Raw genomic sequence first — 16,401 nt, forward strand, 5'->3', positions numbered from 1 at the left:
CCCACAATTCTTTGATATTTCATAAATAATCTAAGCTATCGAAGTGAGTTACCAGAAAATAAGTACGAGCAAAGGAACGGTCCCTTCACTTCCTAGATAGTGCTGTAACTTTTTAACTTGCGGGATACTAAACTAGAATTTTCTGGTTAGGTAATTTTTAAATGAATCTTCCAGCGCAAGGTAAAGGAGTACTATCATACAAGTTGACACTCTTCTCTGCAGAGTTGGGAAAGTATTGGCAAGGACAAGTGTTCTTTAAGTGCGTTAATTCCTAAAAGATAAAATGCATTCCGTTAAAAGGAGGTGTACAGTTCCATTCATTCAAAAAGTTTGCTCATCATCTAGGCAGGGAATTAGTTTAGGATTAAAACAGTTACCTCTTTGCGCACAACACATTGCCTTTACCGTTCTATTGGTTTTCTATCCGTAAAAGCAAAGCGGCAAGTTCCATTTCTGACCGTTTGTAGATTCTGTATTTTCTTAACCAAATATCAGGCGATGTGGATGGAAGCATAGGGAATTGTTATTGATAGGTTTGGAACGTGATTTCAATTAACCCCATAACCGAAGGAAACCTTCAGAAAAATTTGTCAGTACTGGCGGATGGGAACTGATTTAATTCTGTGCATTATGGCCTCTTACGTGCATGTCTGGGAGAGTTTGATAACTGTGCGCAGTAGCTGATAGTAAGCACTCAGTACTTGAAGTTAATGATAAACACAACAAATTCCGACTATATCTACCTTCTGATTCTTGTAACAAATCGAAATAAGGACAGAGGTGACATCTGATTTCTGGACTGCATATAAGACAGTTAAAACTGGCAAGAGAAAAACTGAGAAGGGAGGCTTATGTTTTCATGATTTATTATTATCTGCATATGTTATTAAAATCTGCAATTCACTGCTACATTGCAAGGATTTGCTTTCTAAATACAACAGTTTACAAACACAATCTGCTCACCATAGTATGTATTGACAGACTGTGGTAACGGTGAAGAAGAAGGTAGAAGACACTGAAATGTAGAAGCAATTACGGACTGAAAAGAAAAAACAGAATGGATTGAAGAATAAGAATGGACGAACAGTAAGAGGTGGTTTACTGAGCAGCCAGAGAAAGAAAAAAAAAAGAAAGAAAACCAAAAGTAAGGAGGTAAAACCAGTCATTGGAGATTTTGGATGTTCCCACCCCTTCTGAAGATGACGTTGATGATTAAGACTGTGAATCTACAGACGCATTGAAATCAGTACCACATGTGATATAGAGCGAAAGGAGTTGCGCCGCACCTGCAGAGGAGTAGGTGAAGACAAAGAGTTGTGCTAGAGATACGTTCGACGTTCTGATTGGAAACGTGGAGAAGACACAGAAAAGCTGTGTTTCTGATGACTGCTTAGCCAATAAATGAAAATCCTAGTTTCTGAAGTGTGAAAATTAAAGTTATTACAAATTTTTGCTACTTTCTAAGTATAGTTCAATATTCGAGTTTGCTAATACAAATCGGCATATGATTTCAGTAAAGGAAACAAAAGAAAATTCGGAGTAGGTATTAAAATCCGTGGAGAAGAAATAAAAACTTTGGGGTTCGCCGATGACATTGTAATTCTGTCAGAGACAGCAAAGGACTTGGAAGAGCAGTTGAACGGAATGGACAGTGTCTTGAAAGGAGGATATAAGATGAACATCAACAAAAGCAAAACGAGGATAATGGAATGTAGTCGAATTAAGTCGGGTGATTCTGAGGGAATTAGATTAGGAAATGAGACACTTAAAGTAGTAAAGGAGTTTTACTATTTGGGGAGCAAAATAACTGATGATGGTCGAAGTAGAGAGGATATAAAATGTAGACTGGCAATGGCAAGGAAAGCGCTTCTGAAGAATAGAAATTTGTTAACATCGAGTACAGATGTAAGTGTCAGGAAGTCGTTTCTGACTGCATTTGCATGGAGTGCAGCCATGTATGGAAGTGAAACGTGGACGATAAATACTTTGGACAAGAAGAGAATAGAATCCTTCAAAATGTGGTGCTACAGAAGAATGCTGAAGATCAGATGGGTAGATCACATAACTAATGAGGAGGTATTGAATAGAATTAGCGAGAAGAGAAATTCGAGGCACACCTTGACTAGAAGAAAGGATCGGTTGGTAGGACAGGTTCTGAGGCATCAAGGGATCACCAATTTAGTACTGGAGGGCAGCGTGGAGGGTAAAAATCGTAGAGGGAGACCAAGAGATGAATACACTAAACAGATTCAGAAGGATGTAGGTTGCAGTAGTTACTTGGAGGTGAAGACGCTTGCACAGGATAGAGTAGCATGGGGAGCTGCATCAAACCAGTTTGAGAACTGAAGACCACAACAACAACAACTACGTATGATTGAAGTACCGACTATTTTTACTCACATATATTTGATATAAGCTTCCCTTCTGAAGAGCAAATTGGCACAGCCAACGCAGATAATTACCCCCATTGGATCGGAAACCTTGAAAAATCACATCTTGGTGATATCTAGAGCAGGTATATTGTTTTATAGGGTTCCGTACTTTAATCTGTAACAACGTAACCTTTATAGGATCACTTTTTACCTGTCCGTATGTCTGCCTGTCTGTCCGTCTGTTAAAAACCATTTTCCTCAGGAACGGATAGACCCATACAATTTAAATTTATGTGACATACTAAGGTCTACGGTTGCTTGGCGATATAAAAGATTTGAGCTTCCAAGTCAATGCAGTGAAAAGATACAACTACTTAGGTCGCATATTTTGATACTCGGAAATTCATTTATCAAACCCTATCGATTACTTGCTGTTACCGTATAATTACGAAATTTCGCAATAAGCGAAGTTTCCTAGCATAAGTAAAGGGAAAAATCCGAAAACGTTAAGTTGTTATTGCATCACATGAAAAATATATTGTTCATGTCAGTTCATTATACGATTGTCTGTCTGACAATCTGTTAAGACACCTTCTCTCAGAAACCCATAGACGTATCAGACTGAAATTTATGGTCAATCTCACTAAAAACCTACAGACTATTTCCGGTTGACCTAGAACCATGAAATTTGGTGTGGAGCGAGGGCAATATTCATTAGTACAACGTCTACTTTTAGTTTCTATTAGAATTTAAGTTCCTGGACCTAATTTAGAAATTCACTGTGGTTTTTAAGTGAAATACCGGACATGAGTATATATTATTATTATTTAAAAACAAAAGTGAAAAATGAGCACATTGGATTGCAATGAATTACACCCTATGATCTTTAACCTTTCATTCAGCTATTTCAAACAGTATTCAGTAATATGACTCCAGAATGAGTAAAATTAATGAAAGATTACTGTGGCAAATGCGAAATAAACCAGAAAAATTGAAATTTAAGTTACAGTTGAAACATTCTCTAAAGCTTTGGAATTCCTCGGATTGATTTCTTACCAGTGTCGATACCTACAACAGGCAATAATTGTCGACATTCTAGATTCCCAGGATGGATGAACTATCTATATATATAATTTGTACAGAACCCTCATAGTGCGGGTCCTAGTCGCACTTGGACAATTTTTTTCCATTTACATTGATTTAGCATAGTAATAGTAGGGAAACTACACCACTTTCTCTCAACATGTAGCTGTGTACATGCAAACATAAGACTACTTGCTCCACTTGTGCAGTGTACATATCTTGATGATGATCGAGGAACTCACGTTTCGTGAATGTTGTACCAATATCTTGAAATGTTTGTGAAATATTAGAGGGTGTCCTGGTTATGGGTAGAGAAGTGATCCTCTTTGAAACTTATTTTCATCACTTGAGAATGGAGACATGTTAAGATCCACAGGTCAGGAAACCGTTTGGTAGAGGAAGGCATTTCTGAGTGAGATCGTCGCCCCTTGTCGTGGCTCTAGGCGGCCCCCTGCGTCTCTGGCTGGTGCTTCGTCTGCTGCAGCAGCTCCACAAGGACTGCCGGCTCGGCGTCGGTGGCGCCATCTTCCCGGCGCCGCTGTTTAGGGCGGACCATAGGCGCCAGCAGCGACGGCTCCACGTCCCCCGGCCTTAGAGGGCCCGTCAGCCAGCTGACCGTCCAGCCCACTGTCACCATGATAACGGCGCCCACCAGCGTGTAGTACAGGTACGACAGCCGGAACAACAGCGGCACGTCGTCTGTCGCTGGGCTGCGGACACACAAACTTCACTCAACACCTGTGGCCGAAAATGAAAGTAAATCGAAAATTATTACCAGAAAAAAAAAACAGTGAACAAATTTCAGAATAAAATATTTGAGACGATCAATAAAGAAATTAATTAGAACCCATAAGTGGTGTAGAACTTTGTAACGTCACATGACGTAGGCGTACTGTGTCCTCCTCTGAACCTGCACCCCCACCTCCAACCCCTCCCCTGCCTATCCGTAGCACCCATCTTTATGGAATCCGTAAATCTCTAACCGTGAGCAGCTGTCAAACGAAATTCAAACCTAAAAGCAACAGTAAGTATGTCTCATCAACGCCATAGGGTGCGGTAGTAGCATGTGTTGCTACTTTGATGTTTATTATTAAGATCAGTCACTGCCATTGCAGCCTCAGTGGGCCAGACTTGGAAAAGGATGTGTCAGGTTTGAAACTAGTCCTTAATGTAAATAGTGTAACAGAATAGTTATTAAACGCTTTAAGAAATATAATGAAGTTGGTGGTTGCCTGTCAACAAAACGGTGAAACTGAAAAAAGAAGCAGTATATAAGCTATTTCTAAGGGCGCGCTATCATTAGGTTCTGTGATATGAATTACCATATTGCGTCACTGTGGACTGAATGCAGCGCATTGCTGCGACAGTGTTTTTTGTGACGACACAACCGATGGATGAAGTTAGCATGCAGCGACCATAAGGCAGGATGCCCAATATTTACTTCCACGTCTGCCCTCTTCAGTCACTGTTACGTCTGTAACAAAGGGTTACTTTTTCACAACGTAATTATTAGTGTTTCTTCTGTTCCACACATCGATGCGCTGTGGCAGAGGTGCCTGCTTGCAGGCCGCTTTGCGAGCCGTTACATTATCTGCGGTGCAGATACGCAGCGGTCCTTGAAATATGCATTTGGAGATTTTTGTGCATATCTGAAACATCTTAGCAGACCTGCACACAGCGTCACCCTGGAAAATAATGTTGAAACGATTATTAGGCCTGGAAGCCAATGATCGCACGATAGACCAGTTTGCCCCTGCGTAAGTATTTTCTAACATGTGGTTCAAATGGCTCTGAGCACTATGGGACTTAACTTCTGAGGTCATCAGACCCCTAGAACTTAGAACTAGTTAAACCTAACTAACCTAAGGACATCACACACATCCATACCCGAGACAGGATTCGAACCTGCGACCGCAGCGGTCGCGCGGTTCCAGACTGTAGCGCCTAGAACCGCTCGGCCACTGCGGCCGGCTTATTTTCTAACAGCTTACATCTCTAGCAGCAGGTAAATACGAAGAATATTTGCTGTTAACGCCTTGAAAGATGCATCATGAAGTTTTTTGTGCATATCTGAAACACTTTAACAAAACAGACCAGCGGTTTTTTTTTTTTTTTAGTTAGCGTCACAGTAGAAAACATCTCTTAAGTCAAACTTCTCTAATTCGCTAGGGCCGGCCGCTGTGGCGCTTCAGTCCGGAACCGTGCTGATGCTACGGTCGCAGGTTCGAATCCTGCCTCGGGCATGAATGTGTGTGATGTCCTTAGGCTAGTTAGGTATAGGTAGCTTTAAGTTCTAGGGAACTGATGACCTTAAATGTTAAGTCCCATAGTACATAGACCCATTTGAGCCATAACACGCTAGCAGCAGATAACCACGAAAGAAATCTACATAATTATACAAACGAAACGGTACAACTACCACCTTCAAACTTCAGCCCGTTTGCAGAGTATTATTTTATTTCATTTTACGTATGAGCCCGTTTCTTTTGTTGCAGGCAGCCACCACCGGTAAGTGCTAGTGCAGAAATTGTGAACTATTTCAGAACAGAACAGCTGATGTGTCCATCGCATGGCAAAAAGGGAGTCGATAACTGCTGTTTAATGAGCATCCCGAACAAACATTCACTACGAGACACCCAGTAATCTCCATTTATGTCCGGCATGAACAGTTTGAAGAAGAGCCCTGCAACCGCAACTGCAAATGCAAAAGTGCTAGTCGGTCTCCTGTGTCGAAGCAAAATGTTGATCTCGTTCGGGCAGCATTGTAACGGAGACCACAGAAATCATCACGTCGAGCAATTCATGAGATTCAGACTGCAGAACCAACAGGTCAAATATCCCGCGTAAACGCTTGCACACGAAACCTTGCAGCTGGCCCAGACACTCAGTCCACGAGATCATGCTGCTCGTTCTGAATTCTGCGCCGAGATGTTGACAAGCAGGGAGAATGACGACTCGGCGAAGACGTGAATTTTTAGTGAAGAAGCAACGTTTCACACTGATGGCAGAGTTAATCTGCACAATGTTCGTTTCTGGGGAACAGAAGACCCCCTATTTCTCTATCGAACACGAACGAGTTTCGCCAAAGGTCAATGAGTTCTGCGTAATATTGAGGGAGAAGATTTAAGGCGCGCTATTTTTCATAGAAATACTCTTTACAAGCATTTGCTAATTCGACGTGGTTCGTTTGTGGCTTCTTCTTCAATTGCGAGATGACTCCATCGACTTCTTCTTGCAACATTATTTTCACCTCCTCATTTGCACTTAACTGTACAGGAACATCTAAACAAACAGCTACCTGGACGACGGCTTGTACATGTAGATGCTAATGATAACGCGTGATGTAGATAGCCACGGTGACAGCCAGAGTCAAGCCCTTGTGAATATTTTACAGGGTTATGAGAAAAGAAAAGTGTTTGTCCCACCCCTGTCACAATACTTGCCGCAGCTACGGCAGCGAATCGAAACAACAGTAGAGTTTATCACCAACTACGTGCCGCAAGAGGTTTTCCAAGATTAAAAGTATCGTCTCGACGTTCTGTGTGTGACGCGAAGAGTGTACTGAGACCCTGTAACACGTACAAAAAAATTACCTGAGATATTCTATTAATAGTAAAATGTTGGAAACGAATAAATTTAACGTTTCGTTTGAACGAATTGTTGCAAATATAAAGTTCTTTTGCTTTCAGCCTGTATATTAATTTTCAGACAGAAGGTCCGTTTTAATAGAATGGAACCAAAGGAGCGGTAATGAGTGGAATTTGATGAACAAGTGCGAAACAAATCTTCTTCTGTGGTGCAGAGTAATAAGATCAAAGGAAGCGACGTGCGAAAGTATTATTCACACGCAATAAATTTATACTCGAATTAGTTTGAGCTAAATGCACACTTGTCCACCAAATCTCGTGTATGGTTCGCCCTAGAACAAAGCATTCGGGAACGAAGGATACCTCATTCTAAAAACAAAATCACAAAGACTACTTTTACTTATTAATTCCGAAATAGCATGAATAACATGTTATTCGATGTATAATATAGAGTTAACTCTAAAAATTGAATCTCCAGACGCTCAGTCGCCTTCTAAACACATACATATCACGGAAGCCGCTGTTTTCCATATCTAACAAAATAAAAACAATTGGTCAAATACTTATAAATTCTAAGGAAACACGAAGGCATCCTTTTTCGTAAAAGGAGCACAGATTTCTCATTAACCGTTCCCTGGTAAGACACAGGGTTTGGCGATCACATGTGGTGCAAATTAATCTGTAAAATGTACCGAACCTAGCACACATTTCAGCATAACAAACCCGTAAACATTTACGAAATATAAGACCAAGAAGCCTCTACAGTAAAACACTTGCATTCACTCAAAGGACAATGACAAGAAATTCCGAACAACGTCTCGGTACTCTGATTCAAGAAATATTACAGGTACTTAACAAATTATAATAAAACATTCCAAGGCAAAGCGATTTATGTGATGAATATGCAACGTAATATACAGTAATAAATGACTAGTTGGCTGAGGGCCACATGGCTTGGAATAGGCCTTACAGAAGAAAAATTTTTAATTAACAGTTTCATGAATCAGTTTACGAAAGGCGACTCAGAGAGTAAACTGCAGAGATGTGTAATGATAAAACAATGGGAACCTCTCCATCTCTCTCTCTCTCTCTCTCTCTCTCTCTCTGTGTGTGTGTGTGTGTGTGTGTGTGTGTGTGTGTGTGTGTGTGTGTGTGTGTGTGTGTCGTGCAAGCTCTACGTGGCTAAAGCAACTGCACCCGGGTTATCCATGCAGCGCCGGCAAAATCTCTCTCTAGCAGTGCCCTCCACACAAGTGACTGAGCCACACACATTTCATTCTCACGCTTCCGCCTAAACAAGCCCTTCACCTGGGAACCTAACGTAAATCACTCCCGTTTAGTCACAGATTCACCTGAGATGGACAGTAATTTGTCTTACTGGGACACAACTAACGTGACATATTAGACCAACAATAACGCCACACTATACAATAAAGCCACAGTATATGTGGTATGAATCTTCGGTAGGAATCAACATTGGTTTCTAAAACAATAATCGTAAAAACCCAGGTCGGTCTGCTCGTCCACGAGACCCAGAAAGCAGTAGATACAGGGGCTCAGGTAGATGCCGTGTTTCTTGACTTTCGGAAGGCATTCGATGCAACTCCGCATTGCCACCTAATAAACAAAATACGAGCGCCTGGACCAACTGACTACCAAGCACAACATAGCAAGTCTTCAGACGTGAAAATAACTTCAGGCGTATCTCAGGAACGTGTTATAGGACCAGTATCTTTCATAATATACATGGTTATTGTAATTAAATTCCAGATGTATCTGTGTGAAATCTTATTGGACTTAACTGCTAAGGTCATCAGTCCCTAAGCTTACACACTACTTAACCTAAATTATCCTAAGGACAAACACACACACCCATGCCCGAGGGAGGACGCGAACCTCCGCAGGGACCAGGCGTACTGTCCATGACCGCAGCGCAATAGACCGCTCGGCTAATCCCGCGTGGCAATTAAATTCCAATTCCAAACGCTTTAAAAGAAGAAACACTGCTCAGAATGACGTCAAATTTGAATGGAATATTATAAAGAAGGGGAAAACATTACGAAATAAAAAAAAATCTAACGAAAATTTGCCCATTACATTGGGCCGCAAGCGTCGTAGCTTAAATGGGATCGGCTACAAAGAACAGATAATTCGCAATTGCATTACAAACCAACCGTACTGTGCCATGTGCATGACAGCACAAGTTTTGGCACTGTTACTTAGGTAATCTCATCCATCAGGGCAGGGTCGCGCCGCATTGGATGGGAAAACTCGGTTTTTTATTGTCCTGAGGCCAAATATCGCATAAAAGCAACAATGAACAACCATTTTAATTGCCCTGAGGCAAACTGAGGAACAGCCGTATACCTTCGTGTTTTATTTTGCATATTGAGCCGCCTACAGCGTCGTTTATTGGAAAATTTTCATTGATTTTCTTGTTTTGTTTACTCCATCTTCGATAATATTCTATACAGTTCGACGTCATTCTGACCACCAGTTCTTTTACAATAGTTTGAAACTGGAATTTCAGTTATAATCACCCGTGTACAAATGACACAGTAGACAACGTTGGAAGTTCCGTGATATTTTTCGCGTATAATGGAGCTGAACGCACGGAAGTCGCAAAGGTAGAAAGTTGTAGCGAAATGCAGGAAGGCGTGTAGAGTGCCAACATTTGGCCCAGGGAGTGGCAAAAAAACCGCAATATAAACAAATGTGACGTATTGCTTGCACATAAATAGAAAGGTCCATTACTGCATGATTACACGATTGCACAACAATCACTGAAACCAGTTACTTCTATAAAATATCTATGAGTATGTGTCGGAAGATGTTTAAATGGAACCACCGCATAAGAGAAATCTCAGGTAAGGCAGACGCTAGAGAGACTCAATAAGAGAGTCCTCAGGAAAGGTAGCCAATCAACAAAGGAGGTAGCTTACAAAATCGTTGTTCGACCAATACTTTAATATTGCTCGTCACTGTGGGATACATACCAAATAGGTTTGATAGAGGAATAAAGAAGATCTAAAAACGAGCAACGCTTTTCATTATGGGTTCATTTAGTAAGCGCTAAAGCGTAACGGATTTGTTCAGCCAAATCCAGTGGCAGACGACGCAAGAGAGCTATTCTGCATCACTTGCTGTTCAGAGAACTAACGTGGCTAAGAGAGTTAATCGGTCTATTGCTTCCTCCTACCTATATCTCGCGAGAAGTTCATGAAGATAGGATAAGAGAGATTCGAGCCCGCACGGAAGCTTGCCAGAAGTCATTCTTCTCGTAAACAGTTCGTGAGTGGAACAGACAAACGGGGAAGTGACAAGTGGTACACATCGTGCCACTTCACCTTAAGGTAGATTGCGGCGTATAGATATAGATAAATAAGTAGAAGTGTAGAAGTGAAATAATGGTTTGTGATACATGGAAGGCTCTCTTTCTCTCTCTCTCTCTCTGTCTGTCTGCTTATGCATGCCATATACACATGTGACTTGTCTTAAAATACGAGGGCTATCCACAAAGTACATTACGTTTTGGAATTAAAAATAAATAAAGTATTGGAAATTTTTTTTATTACATACAGATGAAAGCCACACTTAAATACTACTTTTCTACATAGTTGCCAATTAAATTAAGGCACTTATCGTAGCGATGGACGAGCTTGGAAATTCCTTCGTCGTAAAATTCGGCCGCCTGCGCCTTCAACCACGTAATGACTGTCTTTTGGGACAGAAAAGGTGTGATTTTTGTGGATTTCCTGGAAAGACGCACTACAATAAACTCTCAAAGGTATTGCCAAACTCTGCACAACCTCAGAAGAGCAATAAAAAACAAGCGCAGGGGAAAGTTGGGCTCAAAGATCTTGCTGATTCACGACAACGCCCGGGCCCACACGGCAAATGCCACTCGTGAAGTTCTCGAATATTTTAAGTGGGAGTTGTTTCCTCATCCGCCGTACAGTCCCGACCTGGCACCGAGCGACTTCCACTTATTCCCAGCAAAGAAGAAGTGGTTGGCTATGCAGCGTTTTGATGACGACGCACAGCTTCAAGAAGAGGTAACCACATGGTTGAAGGCGCAGTCGGCCGAATTTTACGACGAAGGAATTTCCAAGCTCGTCCATCGCTACGATAAGTGCCTTAATTTAAATGGCAACTATGAAGAAAAGTAGTATTTAAGTGTGGCTTTCATCTGCATATAATAAAAAATTTTCCAACACTTTATTTATTTTTAATTCCAAAACGTAATGTACTTTGTGGATAGCCCTCGTAGATAGAAATATATCACATAAAAATCTAAATCTAAATATACACTGTTACTAAGCTAGCATAATATCGGAGAAATCCTCTAAAATGAGAGTATCAAATGTGAAAAATGCAAGTTGAGTTTCACATGGTCCTTGTTTTTGGAACTTATACTTATTTGCATGGAGAGATTACTGGTTCAAGGCCGTTAGCCCTATTTGGACTTAAAGCATATTCAGCTTTGTAAGTGATATGGAGCGTAGCAATATCAGTAGTCAGCATTTTTTTATGTAGAGGACTGTTACTTGCCGCTTTCCCAGTCACGGGGAATATGTCACAGTTCAAAGAATCTGAGCCGTCCGGTTGCTTTTATCAATTTGTTTTGCGGTAGTTCTGCTGCTCCTTCTAACTTCCTGTATAATTCAATTGTTCTCTCGAAATTTTGCCTTCAGAGGGGGCAGAGAGCACGAGACTGTTTGGGATCGTGCGCTTTGCCGTGGGGTTCGCTTCGAGAGTATCGTCGTATGTAGTGTGGTGGCCCAGGCGCCCGAACACACTGCTTTTGTATGTCTGAGGTGGCTGTTACTTGTGTAGCAGCCTAGTCCGGCTCGCCACTGCCAGAGGCACGCCCGTCTCGAATGGCTCTATGAGCACCGTAAAGAGCAGATAATGAGCGGGTATGATATATTTGAATTATATGAGGGGGCTCTTGTGGAGTGTGCAGTGAATTCGTGACGTTTTGGCAGACTATAGTGGGAGCCTTCTAACTGATCTAGAGAGCTAAGCTATGTGCCGATAGTTTCCTACTAACAAGTCCTCCAGAAGGCGGTGAGAATTTTTGTACTACTTACAATGTTCCCGCACCCTGGTTACATCTGAAATCCGAGTTACATTTATTCTCATGTCAACGTTTGAACACTGCTGCTACCTCAAGTTAGTCGTATTTTTCTTTCTTTCTTTTTTTTTTTTACATTCTAATCAATTGATGTTGCGGGTAATATGTGTATGTTTTGGTTGCGTTGGTGGCATGTGGTAATTCATCTATGTTTCAGGTGTTTCTACCACAATGTTCCTTGCTAACGCCTTGCAAGTGTGGTGGCCCAGGCGCCCGAACACACTGCTTTTGTATGTCTGAGGTGGCTGTTACTTGTGTAGCAGCCTTGATCACTGATGTTTTGTGTAAAACGCAGAAATAAGCCATGTGGCAGTGAGGCTTGTACCTGTGTGCTATTAACTAGGGCCAGACTCTTAAGTATTCTGGGCTTTAACATGCCGTGTTGCAAGCTAGTCATTGTTTTAATTCGACAGTCCGTAAGCTAGTCAATGGTAATTATTACTTGGTGTTAGTTACAGAAAAATTGCCATTTAGTTCTAAGCTGCCATTGTTTCTTGGAACTACCACTGTTTCTGGTGAGGTACAGCAGTATCTATACTTGAGATTTACGTTATTCGGTACTTGCGTATTTGATCTTTAAATTTTAATGTGTTCACTGGCTCAAATTGAGTAATTATTGTTTATTCCTTTAAAATCTGTTCACTGCAGCAAACTTTGCTGTAACGCCTTTCACAAGTTTCAGTAATTTGGATGGTAATCGCAAATTCATTCTTCTGTAATTGAATTATGTGAAAGCGCAGATAAGTTTTCTAACTCAGGCTTCAAGTTGTGTAGTTGTTAGCTAGGCTCTATGAAACTGATGCCAAATTTGAAACCTTCTTGCTCCTGAGCTATAGTCAGTGTGTGAAGTATGTGGTTTCATCTTGGTTTCAAGTGGTTCACAATTACACCGTCAAACTGTTATTATTCGTAGCACGATGTCATCATAAATTGCGTTATTCACCCTGTGAAAGTTAAAACAAGGTTTTTGTGTTTTAGTATAGAAGTTTGAATTTCTGTGTAGTAAATTATTTGAAGCAAAAAGTGTAATGTTATTTCCGTCCAGCATCCAACCACTTCCTCTTCGCCTCTACCATTTCAGAACCTACGGTAGATCATAGTCAAGGATGGAGCTAATTCACTTATAAATTCAGTATAAAACCTGACATGCATTTCATCGTGGTCTTGCACTATATTGCGGTTCAGTGATTTTAACTGTGTTCCAGCCTACTAGTACTCCAGGATGAGTTTTTCATTCTGCATGTGGGAGTGCGCTGTTTTGAAATTTCCTGCCATATTAAAACTGTATGTTTGACATAGAACCTGGGTATCTTTTTTTGAGGCCGTGTCCACCGAAGGAAAATTTCGAGTAATTCTCAGGTATACGCCTTCGAAGTGCCAGGATATGGACACTAGTGGGGTTTCTATGTCACTCGGCCCCGCTATTAAATGATGGGAAGGTTCATTGAATTAACTTTTTATAAGAATGTTTGAATATTCAATTCATTATTTCAGATTTTGTTTAACTTTTCGATACTTCAGGCTCTATCTCCTTTACAACTTCGTGGAATTAGTGTGCCGCTGATATCCTCAACAAATGAATCAGATTTCTTAGTCTTGTGAGACAGGTCAAGAGATAAAATTTCGCTGCGATAGTTATTGAACACTTCGTGCGTCTTACATTTCATACAAAAACACGTTTCATGTAAGATCTGACTACCCAGCGATTTTTGCTTTATTTTAAGCCGGCAGACGATGTTCCCTCTCAAGTGTCCGGTTGAATATCAGAAAGAAATTTACCATATTTAATGATTCTATGTGGTTCTAATTTTCTAGAGCTTGGCCGGGTATTCGCTTGAACTTGATCCACAGTTGAACTACGCGCCCGTGGCGCAGGCACCACCGTCATAGGTATAATTCATGCACACACTTACGGGGACCTGGATGTGAAATGACCGAAATTTTCGAAAACATTTTTTGTCGCCATCTGAAATAATTTTATCCCGTCTCTAAAAATGTAATTTTTATCTAATTTTCAGTTGTTGATTTAGTCTTAAACGCTCTTTGAACAAGTGCCTGCAAACCAGCCACGCTCGTGCGACAGGCAAGGAATATCACCATAAACATTTGTTGCCTGCCACAGTCTTGGAAACAATAAAGCCAATATGCAGGGACCTTGCAGATACAAAATTACTTAGCAAATATTTATATAGCCGTACACAAAACCCTAATGAGAGTTTCAACAGCTGCGTGTGGCACCGAGTAGCAAAAACAATGTTTGTTGGACATACAGTACTCAAAATGGGTGTGATGGATTCTGTCATCTGTTTCAATGATGGCGTAAAAGCAGCAGGACAAAAGTAATGGACAATTTAGGCATCCAGCTAGGAAATAATATGATAGCTGTTCTGACTGCCATAGATCGTCAGCGACTAGTCGAAGCTGAAAGGGCTGTGGAAGCCACCGCTAAAGAATCCAGAGTAAGGGAAAGGCTCCTGAAGAATTCTACAGGGGATAAAGAAGCAGGTGGCCAGCAAGATTATGCTGCTGGAATATTCTCAAAAACAATGTGAACATTCTTTTTTCATAATCTCGAAACTACATTTTCAGAATATTAGGTACATATAACATCACAATGGTTTTATCAATTTCACCAAATTTCTCTCAAGTGAAGAAAGGAATACTCTTTGTATTATGCCCAATACATCGGAGAAATGATCTATGTTTGTCATTCTGTATAATTTTAGCGATATTTTTAGACAAAATATTAATGTGGTATAATGAGGGTTTTTCTGTTTCCTCAGACGTATTCCAAACTACAAAACGAGAGGCATGATGTGTTTCTATGAATGTTGACAGCAGCCTGCCACAGTTTGAATGCTATTATACTGATGATGGACCAGAAAATGTACCAAAATAGGAACGTGTATTATAAAAACATCTGTTAGCCAAAATAGTGTAATTCTTAAATTATAACAGATATTTCAATAAATTTCCTTTCGCAGTTTGAGTTAACTTCATTGTTGGTAGAAAAACCACAACTTCCTCCGCATTGTAGATCAAGACCAATATGCACTGAGAGCGAGGTCTAAAGATGCAGCCCGTTCACGTCCAGGTCCCCTTATTGTTTCGTTAGAGATTGAACGAAAGCAATACCGTATTTTTCAAACTATAAAGCGCCAAGTACAATAAGACGTATCTTAATTTTTAAGCAATTTAAAAAAATAGTGTTTTTAACATTTTTATTAGATTGTAAAGTCATACTAAAAAAAATCTTAGTTTTTAAACTGATCTTTAAAATCCATAAAAATTGTCATCTGAACTTTCTTCTTCTTCTTCTTCTTCTTCTTCGTCGTCGTCGTCATCGTCATCATCGTTGTCCTCTTCATATATAAGATCGTCTTCATTGCCATCGAGAGGTTACTTTTACCGCACTTCTTGAACAATTTAACAGTATTGCCTTTCATCACTCCGGGCCACGACTGTCTTTTCCGCTGACACCCTTGTTTTTTTTGTAAGTTGTTTCAAAACTCCTTCCGGCGTGAATTCATGTTGGGTTCCATTCATCATCCATTTGTTCCATTCCTCTCTCATACACACTTTACATGGTTTATTTATAGAGATATGAAGAGGTTGCAATTCTGAAGTAAGTCCTCCCGGAATAACAGCAAGCCCTGTATTTCCCTGTCTCAGTTTCTCTCACACAGGATTTTTCAAATGACTACTAAACTGATCTAGCACAAATAGAGAACCCTACAATAAAGCACCTTTGCTCCTCTCCAACACCCGGTTAATTTCATACCAGCCTCGTCCATCCACCCCTTGTCGTGTACATGAACTACAACACTTTGCGTGTTTCAGAAGGTTTTGGCACTGTTTTTCGCTTGAAAATGATCATTGAATTAAGTTTAGACCGACAGCACAGCATGAAAGGACAACCGAGTAATGTATTTTTTCATGTCCCCTTGTTTTTATAGTTAGGTTTTAGCACCTTTCGTGGCAACAGTTCTGTTACTCGGGACGTCATATGTATCAGAGGAGTTTCGTCCATTTTCGCTACTTGGCTTAGTTCCACAGTGGTTTTCTTTTGATGTTGAATAACAAAGCGATGAAAAATAATATTTTCTCTTCATATCCTTGCGGCATTTTCTGAGATATTTTGGTTTTCGTTTACATGATAAATCCATGACGCTTGATAAACCTGTAGCACAAACAAACTCCACCCTTAAAGTCTGTTAGGTTC

General features: G+C 40.5%; 1 protein-coding gene across 1 annotated transcript in view; it reads right to left on the reverse strand.

The window, feature by feature from the left end:
* Positions 1–3,319: 3,319 nt before the first annotated feature.
* The window catches only part of LOC126260857 (sodium-coupled monocarboxylate transporter 1-like), a 149,439-nt gene continuing 136,357 nt past the window's right edge, over positions 3,320–16,401 (reverse strand). The window contains exon 13 of the mRNA XM_049958270.1: positions 3,320–4,165. Within this exon, the coding sequence (XP_049814227.1) occupies positions 3,895–4,165 (271 nt within the window). The 3' untranslated portion in view covers positions 3,320–3,894. The remainder of the gene's footprint in view (positions 4,166–16,401) is intronic.

This window comes from Schistocerca nitens, chromosome 5 (assembly GCF_023898315.1).
Source record: "Schistocerca nitens isolate TAMUIC-IGC-003100 chromosome 5, iqSchNite1.1, whole genome shotgun sequence".
Taxonomy (NCBI): Eukaryota; Metazoa; Arthropoda; class Insecta; order Orthoptera; family Acrididae; genus Schistocerca; species Schistocerca nitens.